Source organism: Hyperoodon ampullatus (assembly GCF_949752795.1).
Source record: "Hyperoodon ampullatus genome assembly, chromosome: 6".
Taxonomy (NCBI): domain Eukaryota; kingdom Metazoa; phylum Chordata; class Mammalia; order Artiodactyla; family Ziphiidae; genus Hyperoodon; species Hyperoodon ampullatus.
The window spans coordinates 51,060,309-51,082,210 of NC_136919.1; the positions used below are offsets into that span (position 1 = coordinate 51,060,309).

The window sequence follows — 21,902 nt, forward strand, 5'->3', positions numbered from 1 at the left end:
CAGTGAGGATCTATTCTATGAGCTTTAGTATATAATATTTTATATTAAGGTTCAGAGGCTTTTTTTTTAAGGCCATTATTATTTTGGATTTCTAAGTGTATGCCCTGAATATAAGTGGCATGTTACTATGTATGGTAGTACATAATCATCATATTGCAAACACTTAATATGCACCTGCCATGCTAGTTTAATGTCTCTTTCATGTAGGAGACATGCTTCCAGATCGTTTTGACTGAAGAGGAGAAAACCACATATACGTAAATCATTTGAGGGTTTTGGGTTTTTTTGACCTTAAAATGCCCTTTATTTCTTTTTTAAAATTGATTTACAATGTTGTGTTTCTGCTGTACAGCAAAGTGAACCAGTTATACATATACATAGATCCACTCTTTTTTAGATTCTCTTCCCATATAGGTCATTATTGAGTAGAGTTCCCTGTGCTATAGGTTCTTATTAGTTATCTATTTTATATATAGAAGTGTATATTTGTCAGTCCCAAAATTTGCGTTTTTGATGGATGACTTAAAATTGCTGAACCTAATCACTGGTTTTGTATGTCATTGTTTAGATAACCTTGGCGCTTTTGGATAATGTGACAGTTGGGATGCAGTGATGTCGACTCTCTGTCCACCACCTTCTCCAGCTGTTGCCAAGACAGAGATTGCTTTAAGTGGTGAATCCCCTTTATTAGCAGCAACCTTTGCTTACTGGGACAATATTCTTGGTCCTAGAGTAAGGCACATTTGGGCTCCAAAGACAGAACAGTTACTTCTAAGCGATGGAGAAATAACTTTTCTTGCCAACCATACCCTCAATGGAGAAATCCTTCGAAATGCAGAGAGTGGGGCGATAGACGTAAAGTTTTTTGTCTTGTCTGAAAAAGGAGTAATTATTGTGTCATTAATCTTCGATGGAAACTGGAATGGGGATAGGAGCACCTATGGACTATCAATTATACTTCCCCAGACGGAACTGAGTTTCTATCTCCCACTTCACAGAGTGTGTGTGGACAGATTAACACACATTATCCGGAAGGGAAGGATATGGATGCACAAGGTGAGTGCGTTTGGAAGCTTATTAAGCATGCTAACCTAGCCACTGCAAGTTTACCTTCTGATACATTTTAACCTAATTTTTAGAAATTATATGCAATTAACTTCAAACAGGAGCTGTTATTTGCTTCTACCCTATTAGGTACAGATAGATCTAGGCTGATGTCTGTGGTCTTCTAACCCTGGAAAGTAGGAGATGATAGCTTCACATTGTAAATAGAAAACCAAAGCTTAGAGAAATAAGGAAACAAGGATTTGTCTTAGGACAAATAAGGATTTGTCTTGGGAGCCTTTGACTCTAAAAGCTTTTTGTTTCTGCAGTGCATGACCCTGTCTTTCACTTACCACTGTGTGGGTGTAAGCAGTTCAGAACAGTAGTTTCGTAAGCCTTTGCCCAAATAACCTTTGGTCCCTTTAATTTCTTTGCCAAGTTCCCAAATGTGTAAAATGAAGAAGTTGGACCAAATGGTTTTCAGGAGATAGTCCTTTTAATTTTGTAGATTGAGCTAGAGGAAATCATTGTTGTCCCCTAATCTTATAGTTTAATATATAGTGATAATTATATTTCCATATACTGTAATATTGGCAGATGAGAAGAACAAATTTAATTCTCCTTTCTGCTTTGCAGTTTGATACTAACATGGAAGTCCACTAAAGCCTTACTGATTTTATAAGACTTTTACCAAATAGTAAGGAAAAATAGTATCTTTTAAAAGAAGAGGTTTTTTTTACTGTGTTTGCAGGCTTGCCTCCTTATTTCTCACATGCTTATGAAAATCATTTAAAATCTGGAAGCTGTATAGTCACTAGATTCGTCTGGATCTTATCTAATTTGAAAAGTACAAATCATTAGTTTCCTTTGTGAAACTATGCAGATGTTACATTGACTCTTCCTGTCATATTATCTGTTTTTAACTGCAGACAAAATGGGTGTTTTTATTTTATTTCGTATTGTCTATGAGAGCATGGTTTTGTTGGGTTAATCCCCCCCGCTTTTTTTTTTGCCTTAAAGTGGAACGTGTTTTTCCCATGAACTAAATTACCCAAGAAGATGTCTGCCATTTAACTGTATTGTGAAAAATAAACAAGTAACAAAATGTTGTGTTTTTTTAATTTTAATGAATTTTCTCTCCCTCAGGAAAGGCAAGAAAATGTCCAGAAGATCGTCTTAGAAGGCACAGAGAGAATGGAAGATCAGGTAAGGTGCAGATTATATATTACAAGACACTGCCAAACCCACTACATACGTCTGTATAAAGCTAAGGGCTGCTTCTTTTAAGGCCTTGAAGACATACTAGTTTGACAGAGTGAGCCTGAGCACGAACAGAATCTTTATGGAGATAAATGGAATAAACTGGATGAAAACTTCCATATCTTAGACCTGAAGAGTTAAATAAGTAAAGGATAATAATAATTGCATCCACAAATTAATATTTTGCTTCCCTTTTTTTCTGTTTGCATGGGATAAGTTTTGGATAACTTGTTCATAGTAAAAATTTAAAATTCTATATGAGGTTTTTGTTTTTTTTAAGGTATTGCTTCTCAAACATTTCCACAGAAGTAGTTATAACAGGAGACTGAGTGCCCCTAAAGTATCTGGGGGTACAGACACAGCTCTAAGCATAATATTTCTTTGAAGTCTCGTATCTTTAAAACTCATGCAATTTACATTTTATTCCATGATATATCTTTTTGTTTTAATATTACAGTTTGCCAGTGATATTCCTCACCTTCTTACCACTCGGGCTTCCAGTGGTATCAAGTCTCCAGGAAAACATGCTGTGTTTATCCCATGGTTTTGAACATCCTTAGGGAGCAGGCACCAGGGTTTGAGAAGCATGATTGCAAGGGTATCGCTTCCCTTATGGAAATTAATTGCAAAACATTTCAGCCTAGGACAGAGGCGTTCCAAAGGTGAATCCCCGAAGGAGAAAGTGTCCTTTGCTTTTACTCTCAGTGCTTCTGGCCACCCTCCTTGCTCCTCTGTTATAACTCCAGTCTAACTGATTCACTTCGTTATAAAGCAGAAACTAACACACCATTGTAAAGCAATTATACTCCAATAAAGATGTAAAAAAACCCCCCAAAAAAAAAAAAAAACTCCAGTCTAATCAAGCCTTCTCCCTGGTTCTCTTTAGCTTTCCTGAGACAAATGATATTTTAAACAATAACTTTTTCTAAAAGTTTGTCAAAATACAGGAACGTGAACAAGGGAAATACAAAACCCTATAAAATGATCTTCTTTACAAAATTGTTAAGTTTGTGCTTTTGTAAATAACTTTTACAAAAGTCAGAAGGAGGTAATTATGGGGCAAGTTCTAAGACTTACAAGGAAATGTTTCCCTTTACTCAGAGAAGTCCAGCCTTTGCTTGCTGGTCAGTAAGCAGGGTGCCAAGGAATGGGATGACTTTCACCAACTTCTAGATGTACCTGCTAGTTACAGAGTAACTGGTCAGGTTATCTCAAAATAACGAAATTTAAGACCCAGTAAAATTCTACTTTTTCTGGGATTTTTTTTCAAACCAGAAACCTGTACTTATAAAGTTGACCACTATTAACATTTAGGTTTATTTCTCGTTTAAGGGCTTTTCTTGAAAATGTTATCCTATCCCTTCTATGTCAGGAGGAAAGTATACTTGGACAAACTGGAGGTTTTTAAAGGGGAAACGTTAACCTGCTGAAAAGTTCAAGTTAGAGAAGTCCAAGGAGGAAATAACTGGAAGCATTTTCTTTTAGGGCCTCTTCTGTGTTCAGCCGTCTAGGATTTGTCATTGTTGTTAAGCTTCAATGAGCATATCCATTTGCTTATGATGATAAATGTCTGAGATGCTGTGTATGACATACTATATATGCCTACACGTAAGGGAGGGTATTTTCCCATAACTATCCTTTCTGAAAAGGAGGAGTCACCTGATAATCGAGTTCTTGCAAATCTCATATCATGTGCTTGCAGTGACTTTATTTTGAACAATAAATACTGTTTGAGGATGATACTTAGTCTAAAACAACTTTAATCAGTGCTAGTTTTAGATGCTTATAGCTGTCATCTGATAAAATCGTTTTACAAGGAAGCAAATGTAACACAGCTTCAGTTATTAATCTTCTTGAATTGCATGTGTTGATTGTTGTAATTATAAGCAGACATTTAAAAAATTACTTTGAAAAGCAAAAACAATGAGTGGTTTTATGTTTGTAAGTTACTACAGGATGGATTTTTTTTTTTTTTAATAATAAAACCTCCTGTGTGATGCAAGGGGGCCTATTAGGATAAAATTTCCAGAGACAGCATCACATTTAAATTCTGAAGCAACTAATATGATATAAGGGGCTCTGAAAACTAGGTTTGGTCACTCAAAAAAAGGACTGACTGCAAAGATGTCAGAGGTTCTAATTTGAATATGCATGTAAAGAGTTTGAATATAATCATTTCATAAAACGTGAATGAGGGGAAAAGTTTTATTGTTAGATCTTAAATAATAGGTGATTTTAAAACATGTGTAGCTAAAAATTGATAGACATATGACAATTTCATCTGCCTCTAAAAGTTTACATATTCAGGATGGGCAAAACATTTTGGGGGAGTGGTGGTGGCAGTGAATAAATGAGGGAGCACCGTATTTGAGACACTTTATGTGTGTGGTGTTATGTATTGAATTTTCAATTTCATTCTAGAAACTACAGATTTTAAAATTACATCTTTGAGGTGTAATAAGTAGTAGCATTACCTTGAAAGAACACTGAAGGAAATTTGTCTGCTTTATTGATTCTTAAAAATATATGTTATAACTTTGATTTGCATTTGGGTAGATTATACCTTATTATGAATGTAGAGATTGAGGGGGGTTTTTTAGATTTGTTTGTTTGTTTTGATGTGGACCAATTTTAAAATCTTTATTGAATTTGTTACAACACTGCTTCTGTTTTATGTTTTGGTTTTTTGGCCGCGAGGCATGTGGGATCCTAGCTCCATGACCAGGGATCGAACCTGCACCCACTGCATTGGAAGGCGAAGTCCCAACCACTGGACCACCAGGGAAGTCCTGAGTATTGATTCACACTTTACTACTGAGTTATCTGCTGAGGATTTCAAAGCCTTTTTATGCTTGGCTTTCCTCATTTTTAATATAAAATGCATTAGTGACCTTTGATTAACAAAAGTTCTTATATCTCAAGTACAATTTCAAAGGAGAACCTTTCTGAATTTGGTGTGGTGATTTAATTATTTTGTGTAAATGATAAACCAATGGTTCCATTCTGACTAAAGAAATTATTCCTGGGACTTCCCTGGCGATTCAGTGGTTAAGACTCCATGCTCCCACAACATTGTAAAACAACTGTAGCCCCAATAAAAAAAGAAAAACAAAACTGTATACTTTTAATGAGTAACATATTCTAGGCATACTATGGGATATGGGAAACTTTCCCGTAATAAAAATATTTAATTAACAACAACAAAAAAGTCTTCGTGCTCCCAATGCAGGGGGTACGGGTTCGATCCCTGGTTGGGGAACTAAGATCCCACATGTCACATGGTGCAGCCAAAAAAAAGAGAAAAAAAGAAAATTATTCCTGGAAGAATGAAAAGGAGTTTTAAACAGCATGTAAATCCTTTAGAAATAGAAATATTTTGGAGTAGTAGACTTGTTTGGGGCTGTGTTTGAACAAGTTATCAAGTATTTCTATCAAAGGGTGCTATTCTTTGCTTTCAGTTTTTGATTTTTTATTGCCCACTTTATCCTATATTGTGTGATTTTTCTTCACCTCATTTTACTTTTTTATGCAGGGTCAGAGTATTATTCCAATGCTTACTGGAGAAGTAATTCCTGTAATGGAACTGCTTTCATCTATGAAATCCCACAGTGTCCCTGAAGAAATAGATGTAAGTTCTCACTTGTAATGTTAAATAGGATATTACTATGATGTGTATTAGTAATATTCTAATTTTAGTAATATACATTTTTTTGTCATATATACTGTTCATATGAATTATTAGCCACTTTAACAAACACACTTAAAATCCTGAATTTTATGGCCAGAGGCTTTTTGGTCAGTAATGGTAATATGATAAAATTAAGTTTATTAAGTTAATTTCTCCACTTTTGTATTTCCTAAGTGGGAGAATTTCAGACCTTAGAGAATCTATCAGTATTTAATGCAGTACTTTTTGTAACAAAGCAGTGTACAAATCACTGGCAGTTAATGGAAGTTCACTTACCTTCACTAATCTGATTTCCTTAATCATTCATTTGTTGAGGACATTAGGAATTACACACTATGCATGTATAGAGAGATCTTTAGGAAACTATTTTTGTTGCTCCCTGACTTGGTAATTAAGATGTGTCTCCTGATTGTGACGGCTCAGAAGAGGAAATTGTTCTTGTGAACATTGTTGCTTAAGCTGTCTGACCAGCTTTCACATCATTTGTTCTGCAAGTTTATAGTGATGCACACAGATTGTTTTATGGGGATTTGTGATGCTCAGAAATGAGGGCAGTGTGTTATATTGAGCCTAGACTTCAGAAAACTTGTGTATTAAAAGTGTTATTTCAGGGCTTCCCTGGTGGCGCAGTGGTTGAGAGTCCGCCTGCCGACTCAGGGAACACGGGTTTGTGCCCTGGTCTGGGAGGATCCCACATGCCGTGGAGTGGCTGGGCCCGTGAGCCATGGCCGCTGAGCCTGCACGTCCGGAGCCTGTGCTCCGCAGCGGGAGAGGCCACAACAGTGAGAGGGCCGCGTACCACAAAAAAAAAAAAAAGTGTTATTTCAGCGTTTTGTTACAGCCAGAATAAATTTTTTTTTTGGTTCATTTTAGATAGCTGATACAGTTCTCAATGATGATGATATTGGTGACAGTTGTCATGAAGGCTTTCTTCTCAAGTAAGAACTTTGTTTCTTTTTGTAAAAGCTGGGTGAAGCAGATGCAAATCTTATGCTCACCTGTGACAAGATTGGGAAGGAAGAAAATAATAACAGAATGCCTCCCTTCATTATTCTATGGTCAAAAATGCATATTTGAACTATTGCTTACTTTTATGTTACTTCTTTACTTATCACATGCCTATGATATATTTGATGTTACTCTATTTAATATTTAAAGAAGCTGAATTTCCGTAGTACCCAGACAAGAATTCTTGGACCCTTGTTTGGTTCCGGTTTCTTGTTTTTCTTCTCATTAAAGCTGAAACTAAGAAGCCTTTCAAATTAAGTTGCATTGTGGATAGACTTATTTCGGTCTAGAAAAGAAAATTATTCATATTTGTACTGATCCTTTCCATTTTACAATAGATTTTAGTGCTTAAAAGTGTGAGCTCTGAAACCAGACTTCCTGGCTTACTGCTGTGTAACCCTGGGCAAGCCACCTGAACTCTCTGTGCCTCCATTACCTCATTTATAAAATGGGAATATTAGTAGTACCTACTTCATAAGATTGTTTTAAGCCTTGAGTGAAATAAATCATATTAAGCATGTAAAACAGTGCATGGCACATATAAGCACATAATAGTAGCTAATAGCTTACATTTTCTATTTATATTCTAAGAAAATGATAATAACAATAATAATAGCCAGTATTTATTGAGTGCCTATGTGCTAAGTCCCTTAACTGAGTACTACGTCTACATGTATAATCTCATCTCCTACTTGAGTGTTTCTTTACAATTACAGATTATCACAAAATTTTATTTTAAAAAATAAGGAGTGAAAGGATAAAGTATTCGCTTTTATGTCTACAGTCTTCTCCTTTAGGTTCATGATGGAGTCATAGAGGCGTGAGTTTGGCTAATCTCCAGGCCTTACATGGCTTGAATCAGGAGCTCTTTAGTCCTGATTCTGATCAGTGTCAGCCATTCATGTTATTTTTAATCCCATTTGACTTTAACCACTTAACCTCTCTACACCTCAGTTTCTTCCACGATAAAATGGTAATATTTTACTGACTGCATTGTTTTAAGGTTCAAATAGAATCTGTGAGAGGCATGTGGTGGAAAATGCAAAGTACTATAGAAATAAAAGATGACATTATAATCAGAGCTTTGGTGTTCATCATGTAAAGCTATTCAGAGTTATTTGAAGCTCACTTTATTATTATTTTTTTTTAGTTTGTGAAATTGTTTTACAGTCAGTGTTTTTAATCTTTTTTTTTTTTTTTCAATTTATAGTGCCATCAGCTCCCACTTGCAGACGTGTGGCTGTTCTGTTGTAGTAGGTAGCAGTGCGGAGAAAGTAAATAAGGTAATTTATTTTATAATCCAGCAAACGATCTGACTTTTTAAAACTGCTAACATATTACGGATTGTAATTTAAAGGTTAGGTTGTCATCAAGATGATCTAATAGTATAAGGAGGCAATATAATCTGACCAAATTACTGTGACACCATGTGGCAAAAGTAAGTTTAAAGTAAACTATTTGAATAGGAAGCCATTTATCAGTTTCATTGTGATAATTCATAAATACTAGTCTCAGTACTGTATAAATGGTTTTGAGAATATTTTAAAATCAGATGTTTTAAAAAATATTTTTCTTCTATTTCCTAATGTTATCTTTAATAAATGTGAAGATAGCCATGTACTTTTGGTACTTAATAATTACAAAGAAATGGTATCTGATCATTCATCTTGATTTCACTATCTTGCTTTTCCCCCTAAGTCTATTCCTTTTAGGGACCTATTGCTATTAAGTGATCGATGGAGGTTATATCTTATTCAGTGACATTTGTGACCATTTCTTTTAGTGCTATATGAGTTAATAAATAATTAATGACCAGTTACCTTTCCAAGCATCAGGTAATAAACTAAGGAATTTTGTACTTTTCTTCACTGATCATTAATTAGAGAGAGAAAAGTGCACATATCTATCAATTTAAGCAAACCTAATTTTTCTAAGTTTTACACAGGAAATATATTAGGAATGATTATTTGCTTGACAAATATATTCATAATTTTTTTCTGTAATATAATAAGCTACCCTGTATAATTACTTGACCCTTGATTTACCAAAATTATATTTCTGGTACAACCATTTATGACAGGTTAGCTTATCTCTGTTATTATATTGCATCTAGTGACTTATTATTGTTTCTGTTACCCAAGAAAGGTAGCTTTCAATTTGTGTCCTCCAAAGCCTTCAGGTTCCACAGGGCCTTCCCAGTTGCTTCTTGGAGGGAGAAAGCCTCCATGGTTGGGGCTCTGTTTTTCAAACATTTTTCTCATCCCACATCCTCTTCTAGCTTAATAGCTTCTCTTTTATCTTTTCTCTTTTTAATTTAAGAAAAGGTTGCCATCACTAGTTTGAAAACCACTGCTTTAATATAAAAACTCTGAATATAGTCTGAATTCCAAGGTAGTTAGATGGCTTTTTATTTTTCCTAATAGAACTATGATCAAATCCTGTTAGAATGATAGGTTTCTAATCCCCAACCAATGGCTTGCTTATTTTAAATTAAATTTGAAAGAATTAATTCTCATTCTGTTGAAGAAGTTAGACACTTAGATATTCATTGTAATGGGATTTTACATATAGAACTATTAACAGAAGCCATAATTCTGCTTGATTTAACTGCATTTAGTTTTCTCGTCCAAACTGTTTACTTGTTTCAAACACGTTTGTTGCTGGGTGGAGATACAATCAATAATTATATTAGGTCATTATTTCCTAATATAAGATTAGGAATAAGGGTTCCATGGTCAAGTAAGTTTGAGAAAGTCTGCATATTGTTTCAGTCACCTGGAGAGTCACAATATGTATTCAAATGTTAAAGGTTTTGAGATACCATACAGCAAATTTACTAACATTTCCCAAACTTACTTGACCACAGAATACCTATTTTAAGCAACAAGTGTGATATCCCATAGACTATTCCAGGTGACTATGGAATACTTATTTCTCAGAATAGATTTTATTGACAGTAACAATTGAAATTTCTATTCAGATCTCTTTCATAAGCAAACCAGTGACCTTTTTACTTCATATTTTAATGCTAAAATATTTTCACTTACAGATAGTAAGAACATTATGCCTTTTTCTGACTCCAGCAGAGAGAAAATGCTCCAGATTATGTGAAGCAGAATCATCATTTAAATACGAGTCAGGGCTCTTTGTACAAGGCCTACTAAAGGTATAGTTTCCATTTATCACGGTGAACCCAATTTTTTTTTTAATTTATTTATTTTATTTATTTATATTTGGCTGTGTTGGGTCTTCGTTGCTGTGTGCGGGCTTTCTCTAGTTGTGGCTCGCAGGCTCTAGAGCGCAGGCTCAGCAGTTGTGGCACACGGGCTCAGCTGCTCCGCGGTATGTGGGGTCCTCCCGGACCAGGGCTCAAACCCGTGCCCCCTGCATTGGCAGGCGGATTCTTAACCACTGCGCCACGAGGGAAGTCCCAACCCAATTTTTAAAAATCATTTTTGAGAATCTTTATACATATGTTTTGAACATTAGCATTTAATGTGTCTCATGTTTATATGCCAAGGAGCTGACTTCCTTTACACAGGTCTGAACATGGAGTATATGTCGTATGAATTTATAGTTAGTATCTATGAAACATCACAGAATAGCTTTCTTTGTGTTTCTCTCTGGTTTCCTGTAGCTGCCTGTCTGGGCTCAGGATTTTTTTTTTTTTTTAATATGTTCTTAAATCAGGTTCCATAACTAAATGGGAACATTTCTTTTTTTACTGAACGGATTTTAATTTTTGTGTTACCATTTTATGTTTAAAGTACCATATTCATTTATTGAAAAAATGTTAAGCTGCTTCCTATCTTGAAACAGTGTACAGGACTCGAGCAATTCCTGGATGTGTGTATGTGTGTGTGTGTGTGTATACACACACACACATATATACAAAAGAAAAAATTATTTTATATTTTTTCTTTATTTACTTGAGTCTGCTTTTCAAGGAGCAAAACAGATAAATGTAAGTTAGCAATTATTTTCAATAATTATGGGGAATTGTTTTTCACTTTATTGAATCTATTATTGATGTTTCAATTATAGTCAAAGGTGTGAAGAAGTAGATTTCCTAATGGCTATGTGAGTCTCTCAGAGTGAATGCTTTCTTGAGGATATAGGCATAGTAAAATGAAAGAAAAAAATACTAAAAATTGTTGCAAATAAAAATTATTTTCAGCTTTTACATTTTCAATAATGTGCGTGCTCTGAGCTGAGAATAATGATGTTTAAATACAGAAACTAAGGGGAACTCATTTTTTTTTTTTTTTTTTTTTTTTTGTGTTACGCGGGCCTCTTACTGCTGTGGCATCGCCCGTTGCGGAGCACAGGCTCCGGACGCGCAGGCTCAGCGGCCATGGCTCACGGGCCCAGCCGCTCCGCAGCATGTGGGATCTTCCCGGACCGGGGCACGAACCCATGTCCCCTGCATTGGCAGGCGGACTCCCAACCACTGTGCCACCAGGGAAGCCCTCATTTTTGAAATGAATTGTACAAATCTGAAAATTAGAACTTCTCCTATCAAAGGCATAATAAGGTACTTAGTACTTTTATTTCCTCAGCATCATCTCATTTTTTGTATAATTTTATCCCTAAAAGGGACCTATACCAGATGCATAGTGGAAAACTTGAAACTATAATTTAATGAAAAAATATTTGTTAAGAGTTTTCCACGCAAGTTTAAATTGTATAGCTTTCCAGAGAATACTTTGACATTATAACAGTAGGTACTTGTTATATGGTAGCTGGCTACCCAACTGACTATACCTGGAAAGAAGTACATTTTTTACTTACTGTAAAAATACATATTCATTGAGACTTAACAGAATATATGAATAATCAAGAAGAATGTAAAAAGTCACTTGTAATCTCATAATTCAATGAATAACCCCTGTTAATATTTGGCATATATCTTTCTGGTCTTTTTTTCTTCCGTTAGTGTTTTTTTCATATCTTCCCCTCCCACCCCCCAAAATTAGATTATACTCTGCATGTTTTAACTTCCTTTTTCACACTGTATTGTGAACATCTTTCAATATGAGCACATAAACATTGGCAACTTAATTTTTAGCAGCTAAACAATAAACCATTTTTATTTAATCATTTCTCTTTTTGGATACTTAGGTTGTTTCTGGCGTTTTACTGTCTAACCCAGTGCTGTAACACACACATCACTGGAATTTGGCACACAATCATGATTCATTTTCCAGGATAAATTTCTAGAGCTGTATTTGCTAAGTTAAAGCCAGTTTTTTTTTTTTTTTTAAATTAAAAGATAGCTCTTCAGGGCTTCCCTGGTGGTGCAGTGGTTGAGAGTCCGCCTGCCGATGCAGGGGACACAGGTTCGTGCCCCGGTCCGGGAAGATCCCACATGCCGTGGAGCGGCTGGGCCCGTGAGCCATGGCCGCTGAGCCTGCGCATCCGGAGCCTGTGCTCCGCAACAGGAGAGGCCACAACAGTGAGAGGCCCACATACCGCAAAAAAAAAAAAAAAAGATAGTTCTTTATACCTTTTGGCGTAAAAGACAGTAAATTTTCTTTTTCTGGGGTTTTATCTTGTTCCTTCATCTGGTACATAGCCCTCTGCCTTTTCATCTTGTCTGTCTTTCTGTGAATGTGGTTTTTGTTCCACAGGCTGCAGGATTGTAGTTCTTCTTGCTTCTGCTGTCTGCCCTCTGGTGGATGAGGCTGTCTAAGAGGCCTGATGGGAGGGACTGGTGGTGGGTAGAGCTGACTGTTGCTCTGGTGGGCAGAGCTCAGTAAAACTTTAATCCACTTGACTGCTGATGGGTGGGGCTGGGTTTCCTCCCTGTTGGTTGTTTGGCCTGAGGCAACCCAACACTGGAGCCTACCTGGGCTCTTTGCTGGGGCTAATGGCAGACTCTGGGAGGGCTCACACCAAGGAGTACTTCCCAGAACTTCTGCTCCCAGTGTCCTTGTCCCCACGGTGAGCCACAGCCACCCCCCACCTCTGCAGGAGACCCTCCAACACTAGCATGTAGGTCTGGTTCAGTCTCTCCTGGGGTCACTGCTCCTTCCCCTAGGTCCCAATGCGCACACTACCTTGTGTGTGCCCTCCAAGAGTGGAGTCTCTGTTTCCCCCAGTTCTGTCAAAGTCCTGCAATCAAATCCCACTAGCCTTCAAAGTCTGATTCTCTAGGAATTCCTCCTCCCGTTGCCAGACCCCCAGGTTGGGAAGCCTGACGTGGGGCTCAGAACCTTCACTCCAGTGGGTGGACTTCTGTGGTCTAAGTGTTCTCCAGTCTGTGAGTCACCCACCCAGCAGTTACGGGATTTGATTCTACTGTGATTGCGTCCCTCCTACTGTCTCATTGTGGCTTCTCCTTTGTCTTTGGATGTGTGGTATCTTTTTTGGTGAGTTCCAGTGTCTTCCTGTCGATGATTGTTCAGCAGCTAGTTGTGATTCCGGTGTTCTCGCAAGAGGGAGTGAGAGCACGTCCTTCTACTCCGCCATCTTGGTTCCTCTCAGTAAATTTTCTTTTCGTTTATAACAGGATTCAACTGGAAGCTTTGTGCTTCCCTTCCGGCAAGTCATGTATGCGCCCTATCCCACCACACACATAGATGTGGACGTCAACACCGTCAAGCAGATGCCACCCTGTCATGAACATATTTATAATCAGCGTAGATACATGAGATCAGAGCTGGCAGCATTCTGGAGAGCCACTTCAGAAGAAGACATGGCTCAGGATACCATCATCTACACGGACGAAAGCTTCACTCCTGATTTGTATGTCGTGCCCTGCTTTTTGATATTGTCATTAAGCAATATTAGGAAACTGTATCTTTTATGAGTAGAAAGAAAACAAGCCATTTGGTGTTTAAAAGGAAAGAAATATTACTAGGGGAATTATACTGGAAGAAGTATTTGGTTAATCAAGCATTTTTTCTTAAATGTCAGCTTTTCTTAATATAATTGTGTTTCCCATAAGGTAGGTTAGATTAGTCCTTAAAAATAAGTATTTAAGTATTTATTTAACAAATGTATATTGAGCCCCTAGGCGCAGTACTTGGTGCTAAGGTTAATGGTGGCCAGCCAGACAGCCATAGCTCCTTCCATTGCTTATAGACTAGTGTGTAAGAGTCATAAAAGGCTTATTAGCTAAACCTTATTATCTAAAGACGTAATTCTAAGTCTGTTTTTCCTTGATATATAAATATAAAATATGGCAAAACTGTCAAAATATATTAATAGAGCATTTTTTTACTTTGCATTTTATATTGTTATTCATTTCTTACCATAAAGTCTGATCAGTAAATTAACAAGAAAAAAAGTAATGATAATAACATGTTGAATGTGGACTCAACTAGAAAAAAAAAAGATGATAAATCTGAATTATAAAACACTTAAATGATGTTCTGAAATCAGGAAAAGAAATTGTAGTATACCATCATGGTTCTCTTTAATCAGTTTAAAATGCTTGGCACATAGAATGTGCTCAATAAATGTTAACTAGTATAATCCAGGTTCGAGTGTATAAGGCAGCAGTAAAATTGGAGCAAGCAACCCTGTCCTGTGTCTTGAAGAAAAATTTTGAGCTGAGGCAACAGACATATGAAGCACCAATAGTCAGACAGAAGGTGTTGCCCAGAAGCATAGCAAGGAAACACCATGTCCAAGGGATCCCCAGCCTCATGTGTCTCTAGGTGCAGAAAGATGGCTTCATTAGGACCCAGCTTTTCCCAGCTCTCTGGTGTTCTTTTTGGGTCCTTTGAAAGATTTAGGGGAATTGGTTTAGAAAACAAATTGGTCAAGATAAGAATTTCGGGTCCCTAAGTTTTCACATATAGGTAATTTTGGCACACGTGTCAAAATTCTCAAAATTAATCTGATCCTTCAGGCATTTTCTTCTTTCCTAAAGTGTTTGGGTTTTTTTTTCTATTTTTTGGTGGGTTCCTGGAGAGCGCTTTTGGGGGAATTTTTTAACACTTTGCTTCACCTAATTCCCATATGACCAATACAATCAATTTATGAAACAGATATATTCAGAACACTAGACTTAAATAGCTGAATTCTCTCTCCAAAGCCAGAGAAAGGTTGTTGTCAGTGCCCACACTGGCCACCAGTTGGACAGCCAGTAATTGTGAAATGCTGATTTTTGCCCCTTCTGAGTTTCCTTCTTCTGTAGTAGGGAACACCCATCTGCTAAAACTAGGAAATTTTAGGTACTTTCCGATTACCTCTGTGCACACACCTCCTTCCCTGCTACTCCTGTCAGTTATATGATGATCCCTACTATTTTCAGTCTTTCTTTTCAGTTAAAAATTGCTTACGGGCTTCCCTGGTGGTGCAGTGGTTGAGAGTCCGCCTGCCGATGCAGGGGACACGGGTTAGTGCCCCGGTCCGGGAGGATCCCACATGCCGCGGAGCGGCTGGGCCTGTGAGCCATGGCCGCTGAGCCTGCGCGTCCGGAGCCTGTGCTCCGCAACGGGAGAGGCCACAGCAGTGAGAGGCCCGTGTACCACAAAAAAAAATTGCTTACCTTAGTAAATGTTATATTACCCTCTGACTTGAGTATAACCTAGCATCCCAGTAAATTCCTTAGGGAAGTAGAAGGCAAGGAAAGGGAAGGAAGAAGAGAAAAGATCAAAGGGGGTTGGGAAAGGGACAGTCTCTTTTAAGAACCTACTATATCCTAGGTTGTGTGGTAGATAAACATTATCTCAAGTGTGAATTACAACTTAACTTCTTACTCTGCTCATTGCCAATGTAGCTCACATTTTCTTAGGTAGCTGATTCATGTTACTTGCCAGATGATGGGCTTGTGGATACAAACCCAGTGGTCAAGACGTTGCAGATAACCATCTGTGTGTGTTCCTTAATCCCACTTGAATGTTTCCCAGCATTCATCCTCTTACCTTTTTTTCTTCCTAAACTGCTTATTAGAAGTTATTAGTATGTGAAGTTAACCTTTTATTTTGTTTTGGTTTTTGGTGGTAGTGGTATGTGTTTATTTTTGTTGCTGTTCTATATTTTTGAGATGGCGGGAATTGGTAATTATATTTTAATTGCCTAAGGCTCTTGGTATTTTTTTATAAAGTGTATGATAGATACATACATACCCTTCCTGGGACTGCTTATACTATTTAAGATAAAATAATTACTGTGGCCTGACAGACTCCAGTAATAGACAAATGTATCCTTGAGTTAAAATAAGTATGTATTTTATATTTTCAAATATATATATCTAATTCTTATAAATATGTTTATAATTCCACTTCTAAGAATTTAATTTATTGACTGGTGTGAGAGCTTGTGGAAATCATTTCAACATTTGTCCTGTTTTCTTCATAGGAATATTTTTCAAGATGTCTTACACAGAGACACTCTAGTAAAAGCCTTCCTGGATCAGGTAAATGTTAAACCTGAGATTGTCAGAGTGAATGATATGACATATTTTCTTTTTCAGTATATCCCACACTGCCTATACTATATATATACTTTAGAATTAAGTCCTTTTGTAGAGTCTCTGACCTTTCTAAAGTATCAAAGTTATTTTTCTTCTGAATTGTTAGAGGGGAGTAGCCTGTAAATTAACAATTAAAGATGCAGCGTCCCCCAGTTCAAATAATAAATGTTTTAATTCTAAGCACTAACTTATAACCCAAGGATGTTTTCTTTTGGTAAGGGGGATAGTATACAAATGTTTATTTGCCTTAATTGAGCAAAAAATGTCTTTAAAACTTATTTACATGATAGCATCTTTATTGTCTCATTCCTTTGAAAAAAATCTAGATTTTGAAGAAAATTTTAGATTATATGGGTCTTATTTCTTAAGATAACAGAGATTTGTCATAATTATCTTTCTGGGGATCAGGCCAAGAAACAGTGTCAGAGATGTAGCTTTGAAATAACATAATCGTTAGGTTGACTAGGAATTTTGGATCCAGGTCTATGTGGTCTGTGACATATTGCAAAGTTCAAGGATAATTCCAAGTCATGTAATTCCATGCTTCCCAAGCAGAAATAAAATCCTTCTACCACTACACATGTACCCCCACCCCCCCAGAATAGAAAAATATGAATATCTCAAAACCATAGTCTAGGACTTCCCTGGTGGCGCAGTGGTAAAGAATCCACCTGCCAACACAGGGGACACGGGTTTGAGCCCTGGTCTGGGAAGATCCCACATGCCGTGGAGCAACTAAGCTCATGCGGCACAACTACTGAGCCTGCGCTCTAGAGCCCACGAGCCGCAACTACTGAAGCCCGCGCGCCTAGAGCCCGTGCTCCACAACAAAGACAAGCCACCACAATGAGAAGCCCGAGCACCGCAACGAAGAGTAGCCCCCGCTCACCGCAACTACAGAAAGCCCGCGCACAGCAACGAAGACACAACACAGCTGAAAATAAATAAATAAATTTATTTATTTTAAAAAAACCCATAGTCTAAGCATGGCTCACCTCTGGTAGCTCCAATTTTATTTGAAGATGTGGACAGAGAAAAGTTAAATAACACAGCTAGAAGTAACTTATATCATGATTTTTAATAATAAATAAAATGAACACGGATATAGTCTAAGGCAGAAGGAAAAATTTGAGTCAGTTCTTAAAGATAAAACAGAACTGTTAGATCACTCCCAGACCCATACCTCCACCTCCTCCTGTGTGTCAGGGCGCATCTATGGAAGTGGTTAGCTGCTCTAACGTGAGTTATCTGCCAGGCACTGTCAGTGCTGAGACAGAAACATGCTGTGTATAAGTAGAATGGGGCAAATTATTTATAAAAACGCTTCATTATCCTGCAGGTCTTTCATTTGAAACCCGGTCTATCTCTCAGGAGTACTTTCCTTGCACAGTTTCTGCTCGTCCTTCACAGAAAAGCCTTGACACTAATAAAATATATAGAAGATGATACGTAAGTCATACTCCTAAATGGAAGATAAACCTTCATACGTTGCTTTTCTTTTGTTCCCTTTGGACATTTTCTGTATTATAATTTCTTTTTTATTATTATTTGTAGGCAGAAGGGGAAAAAGCCCTTTAAATCGCTTCGGAACCTGAAGATAGACCTTGATTTAACAGCAGAGGGCGATCTTAACATAATAATGGCTCTAGCTGAGAAAATTAAACCAGGCCTCCATTCCTTTATCTTTGGAAGACCTTTCTATACTAGTGTCCAAGAACGAGATGTTTTAATGACTTTTTAAATGTGTAACTTGTTAATATTGCGTCACGATCATAATTGCTGGTAAAGTAGCTCCGTGGTATTGGGAAACATGATTCCCTCGGGTTATGCCCTAGAGTCCTACTCAGCAATGGTAGTTAGTTACACTGCAGTTGTCACAGAAAGCCTGTAAGGGGATGTTAGGTGCAATTACAATAAATGCACCTTTTCCTAGATGTGCTCTCTTGGGAGACAGACGTATGTTTACAGTTATAATAAATATTATTGCTGTCTTTTAAAGATACAGGATATAAACTTGACCACAACTACTGTTTTTTGAAACTTATGATTCATGGTTTACAAGTATCCAAGTGAAATCTGAGTTAGCTTTCACAGATATAATACTAGTTGACTTTCCATCTCTTGGTGTTCCTTGATATGTGGGATTACTGTAATACTTCTACAATCAGCTAAAAATTAGAGCGTTTAAATCGTGTCAGTTCCACAAAAGGAAGTTAGCTTGAACATAGGTTAAGTTTTAGAAAGAAAATATTGATCAAGCAGATATTTTATTGAAATCAATTGTTCGATCCTACTTTGCAGACTTAGTCCTTGGGATTCAGTCTGTGTAGAAACGTCGGGCAGTATGTATAGTCCCGATTATGGTGAACCACAGTCAGGGTGTTTTTCTGTTTGTTTGTTGAGCTCTGTCACAGAAAATGTAGAGAATTGGATTTTATGTTTCAGTAGTTATTGCCAAGTTTTTCAGTTAATTTTCATTATTTTTGAGCCAAATTGAAATGTATACCTCCTGTGCCTTTTTTTTTTTCTTGGAAAATATAATCTCTTGGAAGAAGTTAAGATTTTACTAGTCACTCATTTTTATCTTGTTTTCCTCTTGTATAGTCTTCCTCTGATTTAGCAATCATTATAACTCTGAGATTATTAAATTCAATAGAGAAATACTAACTAGTAAGATTTTTTTCAGGAACAAGAATAGTATCTTCTTCCTTAAATTTCTGCCCATGTTTTTGAATTTGTTGCCACATCTCTTTGCCTGCATCCTAGGAGGACTAGCAGTAGAAATGTTACTGACATGCTATTTTACTAGGTGCTACTTTGGCAGAACTAAGTGGTCAATTTCTTTTGTTTCCTTAATGTGCTTGGACCATTTTGCTAGCTGTAAAATAACCAGTCAACATAATTCTGTGCTAGAACAGTATTGACAAAATAGTATACACAAGCATAAAATATATTTTTATTTAAAACTGTGGAAGTAACATAAAAGGGAAAAAGTATTTATAAGAAAGGGATAAAAGTGATAGACCCCCTCTGCCCTCGCCCACCTAATTTAACCAAAACCAACATAGGTCCTAATAGCCTTTCACATCACTAATAAGAAAGTGTAGACATCTCGATTTTTAGACACATACTCAACTAGATTGACAGATGCTCTGAATCAGTCATGAAAAAATGTACAGATTCCACCTTGTTGAACCCCGTATTCAGTGCTATTTACATGATAGATTATTTAAGTGCGCATTATTTTCTTTTGGTGATTTATTGTACCATTGTATAGGATGCAAGTTGTACAGTGAAATAAGTTATTAAAGCATGTGTGTACATCGTTATATATCTTTTCTCCTAGATGGAGAATTTTGAATAAAATATATTTGAAATTTTGTGTCTTTCAGTTATTTACTTGGAAAAGCAGTGCTATGATATTGAAAGACTGATTGGCTTCCTGCTCTGCTGACAGTCATGTTGTATCTAAACAATTTTTTTTATTGATTTTCTCTTTTGAAAAAAATATATTTAAAGGTTCTGTGTGATGCTGGAATCATATGTGGTTTGATTGTTTTGTTTTTTATTTTTTTGTCTGCTTAACTCCCAGGACTGCATTTTGATTTTTTAATTTCTGTATTAATATATCAGATATAAGATAATGCTTGTGTAAATTCTTTTTTAAAATTATTGTTATAATATTAATACAACCTAAGTTGAAGTTATTCCTTCCAGGCCCCCAGTATAGGTGTCCAGTATGAAAGTGAAAGTGAGGAACCTAAACCCCTTAATCTGAAAAAGAAGATTGACACTTTTACTCCAGGAAAACAAAATTAATTCATAAATGTAATAGTTGAGTTGAAAGGTTTCTCTAGAAGAAGACTGATTCATTGCATTGCTAAGATTCTCAAAGAAGAAACCCAAACTTCATATAATGCTGGAAATTAAAAATGAGACCTCTATGGTCTATTTCTTTAGTGCTGCAGGTCAAACAGGAAGACAGTGAATGTCACTCTTCTCTAATACTATTTTGGTTTTTACATGGAATTGTACCAATTGATATTTCTTGTATGACCTGCAGGGTACAGGTTAAAGTACCAAAAGCAGTTCACCATCCACACGTGACACACACTATCCACTGGACTTTCTGAATCTATCATCGCAACAACACTATGAGGCAGGTATGCTTAATTCCATTTTACAAATGAGGAGACTAGAGCTTAAGGAAGTATAATACACAGCCTGTGGTCACTCAGTTGGTTAAGCTGGATTTCATCCCAAACAGTTATCAGAGTTGTCCTGTGGCACAACTCCTGGGACAGTTCCTCCATGTAGCAGGTACTCAGTGCTGTTGAATTGGAGGGAGGGGAAGGAAGCAAGTATTACATACAGGCTTACTAGCACTCTACAGTGCCCAAGTGTGATTCCCTGCTTTGCTACTTGGATAAGTTATTTAACCTCTCTGAGGCTCATTTGTTAAATATTTGAAATGAGGACATGATGATAACCTTATGATTGTTAAGAGGACCTAAATGAGGGCTTCCGTGGTGGTGCAGTGGTTGGGAATCCACCTGCCAATGCAGGGGACACAGGTTTGAGCCCTAGTCTGGGAGGATCCCACGTGCCGCGGAGCAACTAAGCCCATGTGCCACAACTACCGAGCCTGTGCTTTAGAGCCCATGAGCCACAACTACTGAAGCCCACGTGCCTAGAGCCCGTGCTCCACAACAAGAGAAGCCACCACAATGAGAAGCCTGTGCACTGCAACGAAGAGTAGCCCCCGCTCACTGCAACTTGAGAAAGCCCACGCGCAGCAACAAAGACCCAACACAGCCAAGAATAAATAAAAATAAATAAAAGACTTAGACTCTGTAAGGTACTTAGCTCAGTACCTGATGAGTATTTCATATGCTCTTTTACCTAATCTGACAATCATTACCATTTAATCAGGGTATTTAGAACATTTACATTTAATGTAATTATTGATATGGTTAGATTCAATCTATCATCTTGCTATTTGTTTTCTATTTGTACCATTTGTTCTTTGTTCTTTTTTTCTTCTTTTTCTACTTTCTTTTAGATTGAGTATTTTTTTCATGATTCCCTTTTATCGCTTTTGTTGACTTATTAGTTGTAACGCTTTTATTTCAGTGATTGCTTTAGGGTTATAGTATATACATCTTTAACATACCCGTCTACATTCAAGTGATATACCACATGACGTACAGTTTAAGAACCTTACAATGAAAAACTTCTGTTTCTCTCTTCTTGCCTTTGTGCTGTTGGGGCCTCACATTCTACATCTACATATGCTATAAGCTTCACACTTACTATTTTGCTTAAACAGTCAATTATCTTTTCAAGAGATTTAAAGATAAATATTCTAAATACCCCAATTAAAAGGCAGAACTTGTCAGATTGGATAAAAAAAACAAGTTCCAACTATATGCTACCAACAAAAACCACATGTTGAAAATAAAGGACAGATTAAAA

The 21,902-nt window shown here is 36.8% G+C and overlaps 1 protein-coding gene across 1 annotated transcript; it reads left to right on the forward strand.

The window, feature by feature from the left end:
• Positions 1–612: 612 nt before the first annotated feature.
• On the forward strand, positions 613–18,168 carry C9orf72 (C9orf72-SMCR8 complex subunit; the record flags this gene model as incomplete). Its single annotated transcript, XM_079706641.1, has 10 exons — positions 613–1,056; positions 2,191–2,250; positions 5,837–5,932; positions 6,866–6,930; positions 8,211–8,283; positions 10,050–10,166; positions 13,512–13,747; positions 16,313–16,370; positions 17,767–17,876; positions 17,982–18,168. The coding sequence occupies 10 exons, from the start codon at positions 613–615 to the stop codon at positions 18,166–18,168; spliced, it is 1,446 nt and encodes a 481-aa protein (XP_079562767.1).
• Positions 18,169–21,902: the final 3,734 nt, after the last annotated feature.